Here is a 17,357-nt window from a genome sequence, read left to right as displayed (position 1 = left end):
TTTGGTTGTTGCTGCCCTATCCAAGATCTTTAGTAGGAAAGGGACTGTTGTAATAGGGCAGTAATTGATTTGTGCTGATGGGTCTACTGTAAACATGCAGCAAGGTGATGTAGTAGGGGGGGGGTGAGAAGTTCCAATGTCTGGCACAGCAGGGAGTAGAGTATGTGTAGTGGGAGTATTGTGGATGGGTCTTTTCCTAGTGCTGATGATATGTGACTTGATCCTGGGAGGTACTCAGGTGGTCGTGACTCAGATGTTGACTGTGAGTGTGTTGCAAGCCTGCCTTCTTGAAGTCCAAAGCCACATTCCTGATAACATGTTCATCCCTTCTGTCCAACAATCCATCAATTGTTTGCCTAATCCGATTGTTTAATAATCGGAGGACCCAGGATTCTTTTAGACTAGGGGGACCAGGCTTGATGAGAAGGAGGCGTTGATGTATTTCGTAATGAATGGAATCTGGGCTTCTGAGCACACTTTGATGATCATAGCTGTACAGATATCTCCTTTACATCTCAAAGGCTTTATATTTTTAAGTATGTTGGAAGTTTCTACTTCTGAGATTTCTCTAAAGTGAAAAGTCAGGGTATGATGCTTAGTGGTGAAGGGTGTCGAGGGGTGGGGAATAGTTGTTTTGGTGGATTCTTGTTTCTGTTGTAAAGAGATAACTTTTGTCTGCATAGTTCTCGATGTTCGAACACTGCGTCTCATCTTTCGTGATGTGGTCAGGGTGAAGGTAGCGGTTGATGGCATTTCCAACTCTCTAAGTATTCAGAAAATGTCTTGGGAATTCAAGCTTGCATTAGTGTTTCTGTTGTAGTAGGCATCAGATTAGGCTGCGATGATGGCCTGCTTAAATTATCTAGCAATCTTATTGAATGAATCGTTGGGAGTATCGGAAGGGACCTTTTTCCAGGTGGCTTCCACCAGGTGTATTTTCATACGTAAAGCCTGCTAATCAGGGGTGAACCAGGAGTTGATGTGTCCTGCCAGTGTGGCCCTACGCTGAGAAGGTGATGATTGGGATGCAAGTCCCTCATGTCGTAGCATGCATATTTTGGTTGCAAGGTATGATGACTGACCCTGAAATGTAGTATGTTGGTAGAACACACATGCACTTAAGACAAGGAGGGAGAAACATAGGGAGGACAAAACAACCATTTTACTAGGCCCTGTGTCATTCAGATTGCACAAGTGCATGATGATGTTCAATATACTATTCACTGTGTTGGTGTGTAGCACAGTTGCTCCTCCATTGATTAGGGAGTGTACCACACGATGGCCATGGCATGCATGCACAGCCCCAATGACCTACCTGCCATTATAGATGTCAAGCCAATCACACTGGACACAGGTCCATCAGTGGTTGCTGTTGACCCATCCACAGTCTGTTCTTCTTGTTGTTGACACACACATTGACAGATTTAAGGGCAGCCGCTGCCCAGAATGGCTACTGAAAAGCTGTGAATTGGCCAACGGTATGTGAAGCACATGTGCACTGTCACATGAGAAAGCATGGGTGGATTGTAGGTACAGTGCCTTTTAGGGAAATCTGCATACACTGATTCTCAAGGTATTGTCTACCAATGGGCCAATCAGGGTGTCAGGTAAAATGGAGCAGACTCCTGTCACTAACACCTCTAACCTGTGCTTGTGGGTGATAGTCGCATTGTGGCATTTGTAAGGGGGCAACTTTGTTGGGCTGTGAAATGAGTCTATGCAAGGCCTGGAGTACATCGATTAATAAGGTGGGCATGACGCATCGTAGTGTTAGCAGTATTGAAGCCAGTATTCCTGGCATGTGTGCAGTAGATGTGTCATGGCACACAACACGAGTCCACTGAATGTTGCAGGTCTGGCTCCTGGACTTGTGCCATTCACGGTGTACACAATGAGAGGAGGTTTTGAACGTTCAAATGCGTTGCATTTGTTTGGTGTGATGAAAGTAAAATATGCATTGCAGGCATTTCTAAGGGCAAAACACAGATATGTTGCGGTGCATGACATTGGCATTGAGCAAACATTGTATGTAGCTTGTTTCTTTGCTGTACGAGCATGTGATGTACTCTATTTGGATATATGCAATGGATGTAAGGGGCCAAAACAAGTTAGAATGTATGCGATGCTGGGTTATTGTGGGATATTTAATGAGCACTGTGGCTTATGTGTGTAAATGTTGAGGTTCTGTTATGTTATTTTAGGTTATGTTATGTTAGGGATGTTTTATGAAGCACCACAAATACCCGAAGGTGCTATAAAAATATAGTCAAGCCACATTCCTGTGGGAATTGATGAGAAGTATATGGAAGGACAATGAGATCAGGTGTCAAGGTTTATTGAAAAGATGGGTTTTCGGGTGATTCTGACGCGCATAAGATCTGTCTCAGTGCGTAAAAGAAGTGGAAGACTGTTCCAAAGTCTAGCAGCTCGAACTGCAAAGGTGTGGCCCCCCTTCATGTCGTTCCGAAATCTGGGAATGAACAATTTCCTATTTAGGATGGATCGGAGACAACGGATGGGATTATATGCATTAATAATCGCAGCAAGACGGTTGGCATTTGGATGGTGCAGGCTTTTAAACACCAAACACATGGATTTGAATATAATCTGATTGCGAACAGGGTGCCAGTGGAAGTACCGGAGGGTTGGCTTGAATAATTATATTTTCTGGTTTTAGTTTGGATTATGGCAGCAAGATTTTGAACACTCTGTAGACATACAATCAGCTTATGCGGTGCTCCAGTCTGGATGAGACTAGAAAATTAATGACAGTAACTTGACAAGGAAAAGAAGATATGGGATGACGAGCTTTCGTTTCCTGAACATGAAAAGAATTATTTATTTACAGATGCCACTTGATTTTTTAGGGTTAAATTACTATCTACAATAATCCCTAGATGTTGTACTTCTAGTTGTACTTTCCGCCATTGTCCAAAAGAGTTAGAGCATAAGAAGGTAGACCAATAGTTAGGCTGTTTGTTTAGTACCAGGATTTTGGTTTTATCCAGATTGATATTAAGGTGGTTTTGGTCCATCAAATTCTTGATAGAGAGTTTCACGCTCTACGGGCCATAATATTACAATCTTCGTTCACATACACCAGTATGTGAGGATCATCTTCATAGTTAAGAAATGTAACACCATTGGTGTACAATAAACGTCAGAAAGAGTACATCTAAATGAAAAAGGATTGGGGACAGGACACAGCCCTGCAGGACCCCACGTATCAGAGATGTAGAGTGGGAATGAAAAGGTCCTACATGTACTTGTTGAGTTCTGTCTGTTAAACGTGATTGTAGCCAGTTAAGAACTGTGCCCTGGAAACCCATCTTGTGTACTCTTTTGAGAAGTAACTAATGATTGACAATGTCAAATGCAGCTGACATGTTTAACCAGATCAATGGGCCAGAACCACCTGGGTCAGCTCATAGTGTCAGATATTCTAGGACAGAAATAGAGACCAGTTATGTGCTCCGGGCGGGTCTGAAACCCATTTGTAAATCATCTAGGAGAATAAAGTTCTCAACATGATTTTTGATCTGATCAAGAACAATGTTTTCAAGTTGTTTTAAGAGAAACGTTAGTTGATAGATAGGTTGAATGTTGTTGATGTCAGATGGATCAGGAGCTGGCCTCTTTAATAAAGGTGTATGATAGTTGATGTTGCTGTCTGTTCTATTTATAGGGGATGATTCCCTAGAGGAAGATGAGGCTGGACAATCTACCAGCAAAGGACATCTTTCAGTGTCTGATGAAAATCCCCTGCACTTTCAAGTAATAGCAAGCAGACCTGATAACTCTTCCATCTCAGCAAATGTGGCTATTGAGGGATGACATATTTGATTCAGAGGCGATCCTCCTGTTCATGTCAGAGGCTGGATCAGAGGAACATACCCAGGTCACCTTGCCCTCATCAGATGTGATCACAGCACACCAGCGGGCATCTGCTTGTGGTGCCAGTGATCCTGGAGCACTTGTGTGTCAAGATTCAAATGTGGCTTGCTATGATGTGTCCACAACTGCAAGGCCTGCATCTGAGTATGCACCATTGCCAACATCATCAGTGGAATCTGCAGTGCTTGGTGGGCCGGTATATCTGATACAGGTTATCATTCACAGACTGTTGTGTCATTATAACAGGGTACGCCATTGTCATCATCCTTATCGAGGGCAAGTACAAAGTGGGGGCTATTTATCTGGAAGCCATTCTGAGTGGGATGAGGTGTGCCTCCATGCTAGCTTTAGACCAGAGCAAGTCCTGCAGGTGTTGTCTCAAACTTTCACCCAGATGAGCAATGCAGTGGTTGCAGGCATTGAGGGAGGATTTTCGGCAGGTGATTCATGCATTGAGGGAGGACAAGCAGCAAGACATGGCAGCATTGACGGAAAGCATGTACTGAGATAAGGTTGCATTGGCAGGTGGTTGCATGCCTCTCTGTCAGGCATTGCTGTGCCAATGGAGGATGAGACCGATGCACTGAGTGGTTTGAGTGGTTTCAGTGTTCCTCGAGTCCAGCATGCACCACTGGATGGTGGGTCACAGTGCCTGCAGACACGGTGTCTCTCCTGTACTGGCTTGCATGTGGTATGCATGCTATTCGTTTGGCCCTGCCCTGTTGAGGGGTTGACATCGAATGTGGTGTTTAGGCTGTCTGCTGGTGTGATTTTATTTGTTGGCAGTGCAGTACATTTTTTAGGAGCTGTATTTGTGATGTGCTGTGCTTTTGTTGTGGTCATTTTTTTTTTTTAATGAAGTTATGTTCATTATATTCAAATGTCTGTTCCATGGCTATGATCTATTACCTGCAGGAATAGGTACTGTCATCCTCTTACTGATAGCGCACTGCTATGCCATATATAGGGGCACCAATGTCATTTTTGCTACATGTGTGTTATTTTATAGGATTTCACAATCATTAATAAAGTTGTATTCCACTGTGATGTGTGGTTATGTATTTTCTTTCCATGTTCAGGGGTTGTGTGTCCTGCGGTTCAGTTAGGTGAGTCCTTAACATTTTGGTTTTGCAGTGTGTCATCTCCTGATGTATGTGGGATACTGAGGTTTCTGCATGGTGGTGGTGGTGATACTGTTGGGGATTGGGAAAATGTGATGACGGCACTTCATATAGTCCATATATACTTTCTGGGCATTAATGTGGTGATGTATGCGTTATAGTTGTCCTGTGTGCATTTGCGTATGTTTGAGAGATGGGGCGTGGAGGCGGATTTCCTTACAGAGTGTTGTTTCTGTGATTGTGCACACCCAGATTACAACACCACACACACACATTACCACTCCCAAACAGGAATTTCAAGGTGTTGTATTTGGACAGACAGGACTTACCCGCTTTCATGATTGAAACCCATCATGGATGGTGTCTCGTAGTGTGTCCACATCACAGGGTGTTTTTTTATGCAAACCAGGTTTGCATCACATGGTTGCCCAGAGCCTGTCCTCACTGAGGGCATAGGTGGACTTGGGCACAAACGCTCCTGCACTTCCAAAGATATGCCATGGTGTGCTGCAATGTTGTGCAGGCCACAACATGCCAGTATGATTTTACATACCACTCGTGGTGTATATAGGAATACACTGTCAAGGGAGTGGAACCATGATTTCAGGACTTCAAATATGTGTTCCACTATGTCCCTAGCAGCAATGTGTGATACATTAAAATGAATCTCATCTGGGATTGTAGGATTCCTGATGGATGTCAGGAAAAATATTGAGACGTGGGTATGCTCTATCCACTACAAATGGGTAAATGTTCCATTTGTTAGCATGGGACCTGCTGTAGGTAGATATTTTGCATGGGGTAATTTGTATGTTATTGGATGTGTGTAGTCACCAAGGATCCCATTGTTGAAAAGGGTCCCAGATGCAGAACCTTATGGATAGCTGAGTGGCATGGGATGAAGCTATGCATTATGTGGCCATTTGCATCACAGATGACCTGCACATTGATGTAATTAAATGTGTTTTCTATTTTGGCATATATGCTCAGTTTCTCTGGTGGGGGGTTACAACTCTGCATGCATGCAGTCTATGCCTCTGAAGACTGGGGATACTATGCGATGACCTTGTCTGCAGAGTGAGAGGCAGGTATAAATGGAAATGCTGCCAGGCAGTGATGCACTGCAAGAGCTGATTCAAGCAAAGGGATTGTGTGGGCTGGGATATGCCCCTACAATGGCTGTGATCTTCTGGAATTAACACGTTGCCAAATAATAAAGGGCATATAATACCTTCACTTGCAGAGGTACTCCACGTGAGCACATGGTGTGTGATGCCCGGTCCTCCTCCCGCTCCCTGACCATGTCCAGGATGACATATGTGGGAAATTGGCATGTGCCATAGATATCCCCTTCAGGCATTACAAACATGGTGTAGCTGATATGGAACACGCTGGACTGTCTCCTACTGCTCCTCCATGCATTTTGTGCAAGCACAAGTGTGAGCAATGTGTGATCAGTCATAACACTTTTACACTTTGTTCCTGCTCTGGAGAGATGGTAAGTTTGTGTGAGAATTGTTTTTTTATAAATGTCCCACTTTCGCTAGAACACCCAAGCTGATAGTAAACTCTGGTCATTTAACCTTCTTAGGTGCAATCACCGTAACCTTGGTTTTGTCCATATTAATATGTTGGTCTATAGTGTTCTCCACCAATCTGTCAAACATTGCCTTTGCTCCACTGTATGTATGATTGAACAATACTGAGTCATCTGCATACAACAAACAAGGAGCAGTCCACCCCCCCAAATTCTAGGACAACAGCCAGTACCTGGCTGAAGTGCTGGGGGAGATCTGACATATATATGTTGTTCAGCAGAGGTGTGAGAGTGCAGCCCTGTTTAACCCCCATATGGGTCTGAAACAGGAGCTGTTAGTCCACCCTGGTCGTCCAATCGCACCCGCACCAATGTGTCCTAGTGAAGACCTTTCACTATGCTCTAGAGCCACTGAGGGCACCCCCATCTTTCCATCTTAATCCATAACTTCTCACGGCACACTCCATCAAAAGCCGTGCGAAGTCCACAAAGATGGTACACAAGGTTGACCCCCTCGGGTGACGTAGCTTCTCTATACAGGGTGTCCATGAGCCTAACATTATGATAGGTGCCACACCCCAGGCTAAAGCCTGTCTGGGTGAAGTTTAAAATGTGGGCTTCATCCACCCAGTGCTGCAAGCCCCCGAGCACGAAAGTAGCAGAGAGTTTTCCAGTGGAGTCTAAGAGAGATACTAGTTTGTAGTTAGCTGGCATCGCTCGGTCGCCTTTTTTCTAGACCGGTATTAACACAGACTGTTGCATGATGTTCGTATGACCTGAGAGGAGCACACTTCATCAAACATATGATTGAGGTAGAAGCCCTCTATGGTTACAGGTCATTTGGTCGAAAATAAATGGTCGACAGGACAAATGGTCGACGCAATTTGGTCGAAAGACAAATGGTCGCATTTCTTTTTTTGTATTTTCACTTTTTTTTTTTTTTGGTGGGTCCCCCCAACCCCCTTGTTTTGCTAAAAAACCCTTTTTTTCCTAAACGAAAACCTGAAAAATATATATATACATTTTTAAAAAAATTCGAACATTTGTCTTTCGACCAAATGACTGGACAGCGCCCTCTACCTGTACAGAGCAGTCAAGTCAAGTCTCCTGCAATAAAAAGACATCATAGTTGGACGTGGTATGAATACATCCCTCGGGGTGTAAAAGATGACGATGCACCTGCGTGTTCCAACTAACAATCCTGAGTGGTCAGTTTTGTCCCAACAGTGTATTGTGTACCTCTTTTTTTTTTGTTTTGGTGGTATCCAAAAGACTTTGTTGTGGCCAGAATAGGGTCCCGTATGGAACACCTGTAAGGAAAAGGGGTTGTTTAAACCAGTAGGCCCATGACTGCATCCCCAATTTGCCAACCTCCTAGAATGCTGCTCAGTAGAGTCATGGTTGGGTCAGCCCTAAAGCAGCCAAAGCATTAACACGAGCACACAGCAAGGATATCACAGCAGGTGAAGCACAGCATAATAGGACCCAATTGGTGCTACTGTCCTACTTCGGCAGTTCCAACTTGATAATGTCAGCAACCATTTGGTTGACAACTAGCGAATCATAGCCCATAGCGGAAGCAAAGTTGTCCTGTTCAAACAACGGACTCCAGGCCGTGGTGTGTGTCTCTTCGAGCTTCACAAGTCATACAGGCTTTATTATTCTATGCTTAGGCCTGCCTGGTTCAGAAATAAGTTTGGGGGACAGTCCCCCCATCCTCGTAGTTAGGCACAGTGCCCAAACACGACTTGGGGTTGGTATCACGTGGGAACGCGACTTGTGGGGAGAGCCCTTCTCTTGCCATCCCAAATTTACCAGTGCCAGTCTGCTCATAACTGTACACATTTGATGGCAAGTTGAAATGTGGATGCTGGTAGTTTGGTGTCTAAGATTTGTCACTTTTTGGGATGAGTTTGGTTGCCACAGAACCCTCATTATTTTTAAATGCAAATGATTTGGGCCTTGGAAGGGCCCACCTGTCCAATGCCCCCTGTAGGATTATCACACATCTATTTCCATCAGCCAAAATGTTCCTGATTGTTTTGGGTCTCATAGGTGCTCCTGGAGCTTCCACCCTTGTAGTAGCAGAGATCCTGTCTCTACCCTCTGGCAAATATGCAGCTCTGTGGTGTATTGATTTATTTGTGGTTACATCCTTCAGGACTCACCTTGATGCATTAGTGTTAAGTCCACGTGGTGTGGATGTTTCCATCATGGAAAATCCAGCGCACAATGCGTCCAGTGCCTCTTCCTCATTTTCAGCAGCAATGGTTACAGGGTCCTGTGACCTCTATGTAGTCACAGACTCATCGGGGGAAATGAGGATACTAGTATCAAGATCTTCCAGTCCCCCCGCTGTAATACAGACTGTCCAAGAAGTGGGAACAACCAAGTCCTCATGTGAAATGGTAGCCAACTTCTCATGCACACAACCCATAAAACTGTGGCCCTGTTGGTGTAAACCAGCAGGGGAGGCAATAGTTGCTTCCAAATACCTGGCCATAATCAATTTCATTGCACACTGCTCTTTCGCTAGGTTGGAACAAAGCGCTAACAGTGCTACAAGTTTAGCCAAAATATCCTTGAGATGTCAGCACACTGCATTGTCCTAGTTGCAGTCTCAGAATAAATTTTAGCTCCAGGTTCCAGTTCTACAACCAATGTCTCAAAGTTGGGGCTGTTAGAAAAGTGTACCTGGCAGGTTACCACGCTTGTGTGGCTACCCCCAAATAATTGTGTTGCAGTGTTCTACACCGAATCAGAAGAGAGCCATTAGTGTCAAGCGAGCGAGTGGAATCAGACAAGCTTACCAAGGTGTCACATATCATATTAAAGTGTGGTGAGATGAACCTAGTCATGCCCTCCCTTAATACACGCTATCCGGAAGGTAGACCAGAATTTGGAAAAGGGTCCATTTCTCTGTTACACCCCAACAATACTGGCACACTCCGTTGCGTAGTCCTGTGAGAAAAAAACATTGATGCAGGATAGCGTGGCAGAGGGAACTTGGCCAATGTGACAATAGTCTTTCTTCCCTTTTTTGTTTTAGGGGCATCTTTTTTTGACTTACGGTCTTGCAAGGGACTTCATAAGCGTTTCCCTTTCGTTGAGGCTTGACTGCGCAGGTCCGGACGGCCAGTTGTCTTCAACTTCATAGTGAGGTATGGTTGCCTTGCATCACAAGTTACGAGTTCAAGTCCCGACGGGCGTCAAGAATAATATTCATATGCCAGATATACAGCATTCAACCAGCCCATCCGACTTTTGAAAGGCCACACTGCGTACGACTATCCTCTACACCAATAGTGCTGCAAAATTAAATACGCTCGTACTTAAGTTTAAACTTATGTGTAACCAAGCAGGGGCATTGTCCATCGTCTCGCCTAGTGATTACTGCATAACCCGCCGCCTCGCTACCCCTAATGGCGTAATTCCTCCGGCAGTATAGGGTCATACAAGCGCTCACAGCAATGTTCCCCCATGGTAGCAGTGCCTGGGTTCAGGAGGGGGGATTACCCAACCATCCAAACAGCAAACACTGTGCCTCACTTCACCAAGGCTCTGCCATGTATTGGGATTAAGAGCCCACCTCCAGAAGCAGTTAGCAGTTACACAGGAAAGACTGCTGGATCAGTGAATGCAGCTCTCCTCACGCTGCTCTCCAAACACTCTGCCTCACTCCGCCGAGGCTCCGCCATGTATTGGGCTTAAGAGACCACCTCCAGAAGCAGTTAGTGGCCACAAAGGAAAGACTGCTGGATCAGTGCATGGAGCTCTCCTCATGCTGCTCTCCAAACACGGCCAAATTGATTTAAACTTGACAGTGTATGGTTAATGTATTTGTGGCGGTCAGAAAATAGTCCATCATCCATTTCATGCAATATAAGATTGGTGTTGAAAGCATCTATTTACGTTGCTGTTGTCCTTTCTCAGGCTCTTGCTCCTTTGGTAATCAATGGGTGTGTGACGAATATGTTGTTAAAGTCACCTGTAACGCTTCATTTTTCCGCGGATCCTGACAGTGCTTAGGTATTTCGTATAGTTTTTACGGCTGTCTTTTACAGGGCTTCCAGCTGTTGGTTTGCCATCTTGAATCTCCTACCTATTGTTTCCCAACACCATGTTTAATAACATACCCATGGTTGAAACTTTGTAAGAGGCCCACTAAGAAGTAACTGTGGAGCACAGCTTTCTATTTCCAGAAACTCACTTCAATGATAAGTTGATGTGCATTGTATGTTGTAGGTAGACTTTATCGGCCTGGGTTTTCGCGTGGTGCAAAGTCACTTTGCTCTGCCAACAGACACCATGATTCACAGAGCAGTGCAAATTGTACCTTTTTCAGTGCAAAGTCGTTTTGTACTGCAACAGTACTCTTTGCACTGCACGCATGCACTTTGCACCACTCTGTGAATCAGTACGTTTGTTGGCAGTGCAAAGCCACTTCGCACTAGTGCCACTTGCCACAGAAAACCATTGTGGATGATGGGCACATGACTGCAAAGTATGATGGATAACCTGGGGCAGACATTGTGCTGGCTAGAGATGCAAGGTTGTTGCTGTGGGTTGGTTCTTCTTTTACGGTTGCTCTCCGTGCTTTTCTTTGCCCATCAGACTGCCAGCATTCGGCCCAATCCCCTTTGCTCCTTTCCGTATGAACCCAGCAGCAAACTTGATGCTAAACTAATGTGCTGCATTGTTTTGCATGAGGGGCACATTTCGATAATCTGGCCCTTGACGTTCTTACATTGTGTATTTTGGCATTTATACTATGGCCCTGCGATTACTTGTACGACCAAATTAGGTAACCGTTTGCACCTTTTACTTTGATTGTAAAATGAGGCCAGTCCAGGGTATCACTGCTCCTCTCTGATTCTTTACCACAAGTAACAATGGGCAAATAAGTGACATGCTGCAGTAACATGGGCAAATAAGTGACATGCTGCAGTCTATGAGTCTGAACATGCTGCAGAGTGCATTGCCTATGCCTATTTCCTTTGTATGCTTCTCAGGACTTTCACAAAGAATGCCAGTGCACTGCTATGCAGGCACAGTTCCTATGTAACACTTTTAATGTGGTGAATGTGTGATTATTGTGGTTGTCCCTTTCTATTGTCTTGACTTTTCGTTGCTGTGCAATACATGGCAAAATCGTTTTGCGATGTAGACAGCTTCATATTATGTCTAATAAGTGTTACATATAATTTTCCCAGACAACATTGCATTACGTGTGCACAAACAACCATGTATCTGTAAAACAAATGAGTTTTCTCAAGTAAATGAGAATCATCTAGATCACGCAGTGGTCGAAGTGAGCTAGAACGGTCGGGAGCGATATTCCATTACTTTTATTTGTTACTGTCACCAGCTCCATTTTTTACTGTCAACAGCTCCACTAGTTTTTGCAGCCATGTTCACCATTCCAGAACTGTTCTTTATTATGTTAAAGCACACTACTCCACCTTACCAACGGATATCAGTTACAGCTAAACTGAAATCTTTTTCAACTGAAATGGCTGTCAACCCCCAAGGCTGCTTTTTTTGTTAATGTTGAATACAGGTTTATTGTATTATCACGAGTAACATACCAAGGGACCCCCAACCCAGGCAACATCCAGGATCTAAATGACAAAAGTTAAGCAACAACACAGTGATGAAATAGCATTCCAGAACTTATGCTGCAAGAGAGATCCATTCTGGAATAACACAGTAGCATTCCTGGCATATGTAAGCACTGACATGCGCTGCAGCAGTTGCCACTTGAAAAATGTGTTGCACGTTGCTCCTTTCCTTCCTACTCTGTCCCCCGCCGGAGTCACAGTTCCACTAATTTTCTGGTACACTGCCATCACTGAGTTCACGAAATAAAATCCGGGTGTGCTGCGACATTGCCTTTATAGCCTGAATGCACTCCCTGAATGGAGCTTTGGGTAAGAACCTTGATTTTCGTCTTTGTGAAGGGAGTGCGGGAAATCCCATGGGGAAGACCCCTCCCAGCAGCCGCGTCTGCGAAGATAAATTAACAGTAGGCAATGAGCTCTGGACGTAGAATTCTCCGATTGTAAGTACCTGGGCTTTCCTATTACACGAGAGTAGAGGCAAAGGTCTGTGATTGATTCAAATCCATAGGAGAATGACTGCTGCCTGGCGCGTCCATCATATGCCGGAATTGCTTGCATGCAGGGCCAGACGAAAACAAAGAGAAATGTGCGGGCAAATACGTATGAACAATATATTGTCCACGCTGAAAAACAAAAAAAACTGGGTGTTCTTTATGGAATAGTGCAGTGTTTTCAAGGAAAGCTGCAGATGAAGTGCACTTCACTGTGATTTTTAACTCGCTCCGAAGAGTTGCTTTAGCCTTGAACGCCCCGCTTCATTGATTTGAAGATGTTTTGCTGTGAAACTTAAACATCAGAGTGATTTGATTGAAGCTTAGGGCTATCAATCTTTTGATTGTTCTCCTCTCCATCGATCCGGACTGGGTAGACTGGCTGCTGACAGTATGGAAAGGAGATTCCTTGCACTGCTTATTTTTTGTACAATTACGATTTTTTAAAATTATTATTATTTATTTAAATGATTATAGCGCACAAACAGCCCTTGGACATCCAGGCGCTGTTACATGTGATGAACTTAGTTACATGTGGCAACTGGCCCACCTCTGGATTCAATTAAGGTTGGATATATACATTTTACATTGCAATCATGCAGTATATATTACAGGCAGGTAAGAATTGACAGTATTATTTGACTGTGACAGGTGAGATTAGATGAACAGCAGCGTGTTGACTGCTCTGCGGAAGGGTGGCCATGTGTGAGTTTTCAGCTCTTAGGGATGGCGGAGGGGCTTTCCATTGCAGGCCTGCTAGGTAGGGAAAGCTAGCTCCTCCTGCACTGACTCTCTTGATTTTGGGTACTGTGAGCCTGTTAGAGTAGGGAGTTCTGATTGGTCTGGTAGATGCAGATATGTGTATTCTTTGATGAAGGTGTGGGGGGCAGTTTGGTAAACACATTTGTGGGTCAAAGGGAGGGTCTCGAAGAGGACGGGCTCCTTAATAGGTAGCCAATGAGCCTGCTTTCTGGAGGCAGTTATGGTTTCTCTTTTGGGATGCCCAGGGCTGTACACGTGTGGCAAAGGCACCGACTTACTGTGATAGGATATTCGTTACAAGATCATGAGTTGAGATATTTTAACTTTCTACTTTCATAAATTGTACTAGAACAACAGGTCTAACATAAGTTGTGCGTGCTTTAAAACAGTTTTAGTGTAAGGGTTTAAATCATATTTTAAATTATTGTAAAAAAATGAAGAAAAACAATACCTTCAATAACATAATTATGAAAAATCATCCCTCAAAGTGCCCATCTCTATACTGAGATAAGGATCACAACTACTGCTTCATGGGGACACGTAAGGAGAGCCTTAATTTGTGGCACATATTAATATCAGGCATGTCAATATACGGGATATGTTCAAATGTGTGGAATCTAAATGTGTTGGGGTCCCCTACCAAAGCTTTCAATTTCCATATTCAGATGCTTGTCCCAACCATGATGCCTGTCACACCATTTGAAATGACTATTGAGTCTGGCCTACAGCCAGGGTCATTGGCCGGTCTACCCCAGTTGTCTTTGGGCCACAAGGAACCCCGTTGAATGGGTCCATGGGCCAGTGTCCATGTCCACAGGTTTTATGTCAGCACATTGGCCATGGCCCATTTCCTGCTGTGGCAAGGGCCTGTCGGTACTCTCACTATTTCCAGTGCACTCTCATAGCCATGTTTGGTATGCAGGCTACTACTAGCCACATGGACTCTGTCATCCACTCAAAATTGACACTGGTCTGCAGACAAGCCCAGTTGTTTTTTTTTTTTCATGGAGCCAGCTCTGTTGGAATGAGCCAGGCTAAAGCCAAGATTGAGATTCACTTCGGTCAGTGGAGCTGGCCCTTACCTGAGTGCAAGCCTGTTGGCCAACCTGCAAGCCAATTGGCTAAAATGAAGACTGCCCCCGAACTTAAGACAATATCTGATTTACCACACATCAGTGTGGTTGTCCCAAACTAAAATGTGTTGATCTGTATCGAGTTCGCAAATATCAATTGTACAGCCAGGACCCTCAAAACAGCTCTGTAGATATGCTAATCATTTTGGCAAAAACAAATAGGGCACGATTTTACAGACTTTTGTCCACATTTCAAACAAATATCTGATCCAAGCACATAACTTTAGTGAGTCAGACCAATCGCACAGCTCTAGCAAAGGTTAGGAGTGCATTTGTCAGTTTGGGTTGCCGGTGAGAGCAAATATTATTAGGAAGCCGAGGTTTTATGACCATCCTTATAAGTGTTTTTCCCCCACAGGCAGTAGGAAAGAGAAGGTTTTAATAAGGTCTCCAGTGCTTTTACCACTGGCATGGCCCATTCAGGTTATTATAACTCAAAGTTATCTGAGGTGTAAACACAACATAGTCTGAATACAAACACATTTCTCTCATTATTAAAAATAAGATGACCACCATGGAAAAAGAAAGAGGTTCCTTCCCAAGAGAAGAAACTCCCTTTCCATAGACATCACGGCCATGAAGTGGAGCAGGGAAGAGTGGCAGCAAGGCTGCACTGCAACAGCCATGACAATCCAAGCAAGTATTCAAGGCTGGGGGTTGGGGGACACCTCAAATTGCTAAGATTTTGAGCAATCTGATCAGCTCACCTGCAAAATCTTAAAAGATGTTCTCATTAATAACATTTTCAACAATGCACTAGCAACATCTTAGACAGCCTCAATACAAAAAGGATACTTGTAGACTAAAATTAGACATCAACAAGAGGCAGGCGAATCTACTGGGCTATTCTACTGGGATCTGAACTGTAAGAATCATATAGCTGCGCTTAAGGTGAATTGTTTGACGCACACTAATGATCCATTAATTCAAAAAAGGACGAAGAACGCTGTATATAATGATTGTGACACAGATGTCCCACACATTTTATTTGAATGTTGTGACTCTTGTAAAGTTGGTTTGCTCCTATGATTCTACATGTATTGCACTAATAGCTTGGCTCTGATTTGTGAATGCAAAATAGACATTAGCAGCAATAATATGTTCATATATGTTGCATTGACAATTATTTTCTGGACAGTTACAGCGATATCAAGGTATGTCAGGAGATATGTTCTGCACACTGGACTGTTGGCAGGAGTCCTTAACACTGGCCTCTATGTTTTCACAGCTATAACGTGCATTAACATTGAGACACAACTCCCAGAGCATGTTCTATGGAGGCGTGTGACCGGGTCACTGAATGAGTATGGAGCTCAAGTCATGCTCAGCTGCAGCCCAGGATACTATTTAGGGGGTCGGAGATTGTTAGAGTGCAGAGCTGATGGAACATGGAGTGGGGGGGATGAGAAGCCTAGCTGTAAAGGTAAGCACTGCATTGCCTTTTTTTTTATGTTACACATGTTTTTTAAGTGCTGACAATTTCCATTGACATAGAAAGAGATACAACCTTTACTTGCAGAAATGCCGAATGTGCATATTTATTCCGTAATATTGTTAATATTTAAAGCATCCAATCATGTTAGGTCATGCATGCCTTTTTAAATACATTATATTTTTCTGATTAACTATGTATTGCAGAAGCATGATGTCATAACATTTTCAATTGTTAAGAACAACAATTGGAAGAATAAGTCAATATTATCCACAGCGCTTGTACAAAATAATAATAGGATGACACAGGGCTGCGGGTGTCTGGGGGTGTGGGTATACTACCTGTATACTGCCACTGCAAGATAACAGTTAACACAAAGGGGCCCAGTCACACTGTGCCAAAAAGTGCAAAGGTTGAATTGCAGTCTGGTGTTTATTTTAAATGGTAAGGCAGCCTGACACGTGTTTCGAACTTTACTGGCTCTTCGTCTGAGGCTGTTGTATCACATCAAATGTACAATATTTCCACACATTGAGTTTTAGTTCAACAAAATGCAATCAAGGCATCATGTTAGGTCACACAAGGGATGGTTTGCCAAATCAAGACAAATATAGTAAATGTGAGATAAGTATCACATTGTGCATGTCATTAAAAATGCACATTTTTGCAGAAACAAGATAAAATAAGGTAGATGGAAACCGGGGAAATGTAGAAAAGGGTGGAGGGGAGAAAAAGATTAGAAACAAAAACACAACATTAGTGTCAGTGTAATAAGGTCAGCGTGATCAAAGACAATTTTGCCAGTGAAAAGGGTTTCGGTCGAATAATACCTTGATTTTGAAGTTCAAATGTCCAATTCTGGAAAGGCACATTTTTGCCTGATAGTGGTTCAACTGTAATCAGGGGTTGGCACATTAATAATATGGCCGAGATTAGAAGTTGCGAATTGATTTTATGTAGGAGGGAAATGACTTCACATACCTCTGATGCTTCGCGAGTGCGGCAAGATCTAAGGTGAGTAAGAGCATTGGGAAACCGCAAATTGGATTGATTGTGCCTGATAAGTGGATAATTAATTATAAAAAAGACTGATTTAGGGAATCATTTAAATTAGTTTTGAATAATTATTAGAGATAATAGACATGCTATTAAGTAGTTAAAGGCGCCCAATTGGCGTTTACTGTGCATGAGCAAGTATTTATAATGTTGCATTCACGTTAGAATACAGCATGCGGGTGCCATCGTACGGCAGCAATCATAAACGTTCCAGGGACAACCAAGGGGCCATAAAACATCATCTTACCTGATGTGAGGTAGAGTAGCAAAAAAAAATCCCAAACGCGGCCCTACGTGAGCTCAAGGAGAC

General features: G+C 43.6%; 1 protein-coding gene across 2 annotated transcripts in view; it reads left to right on the top strand.

The window, feature by feature from the left end:
• CSMD1 (CUB and Sushi multiple domains 1) overlaps nucleotides 1–17,357 on the top strand; it is a 5,442,057-nt gene that overhangs the window by 4,919,800 nt on the left and 504,900 nt on the right. For both annotated transcript variants that reach the window (XM_069606098.1, XM_069606099.1), the window contains exon 51: nucleotides 15,788–15,982. In XM_069606098.1, coding sequence (XP_069462199.1) covers nucleotides 15,788–15,982 — 195 coding nt within the window. The remainder of the gene's footprint in view (nucleotides 1–15,787; nucleotides 15,983–17,357) is intronic.

Source organism: Ambystoma mexicanum, chromosome 4p, assembly GCF_040938575.1.
Source record: "Ambystoma mexicanum isolate Mex_15411 chromosome 4p, UKY_AmexF1_1, whole genome shotgun sequence".
Lineage (NCBI taxonomy): Eukaryota > Metazoa > Chordata > Amphibia > Caudata > Ambystomatidae > Ambystoma > Ambystoma mexicanum.
Note: the sequence above shows the minus strand (reverse complement) of the source record. Positions and strands in the feature narration are given on the sequence as shown.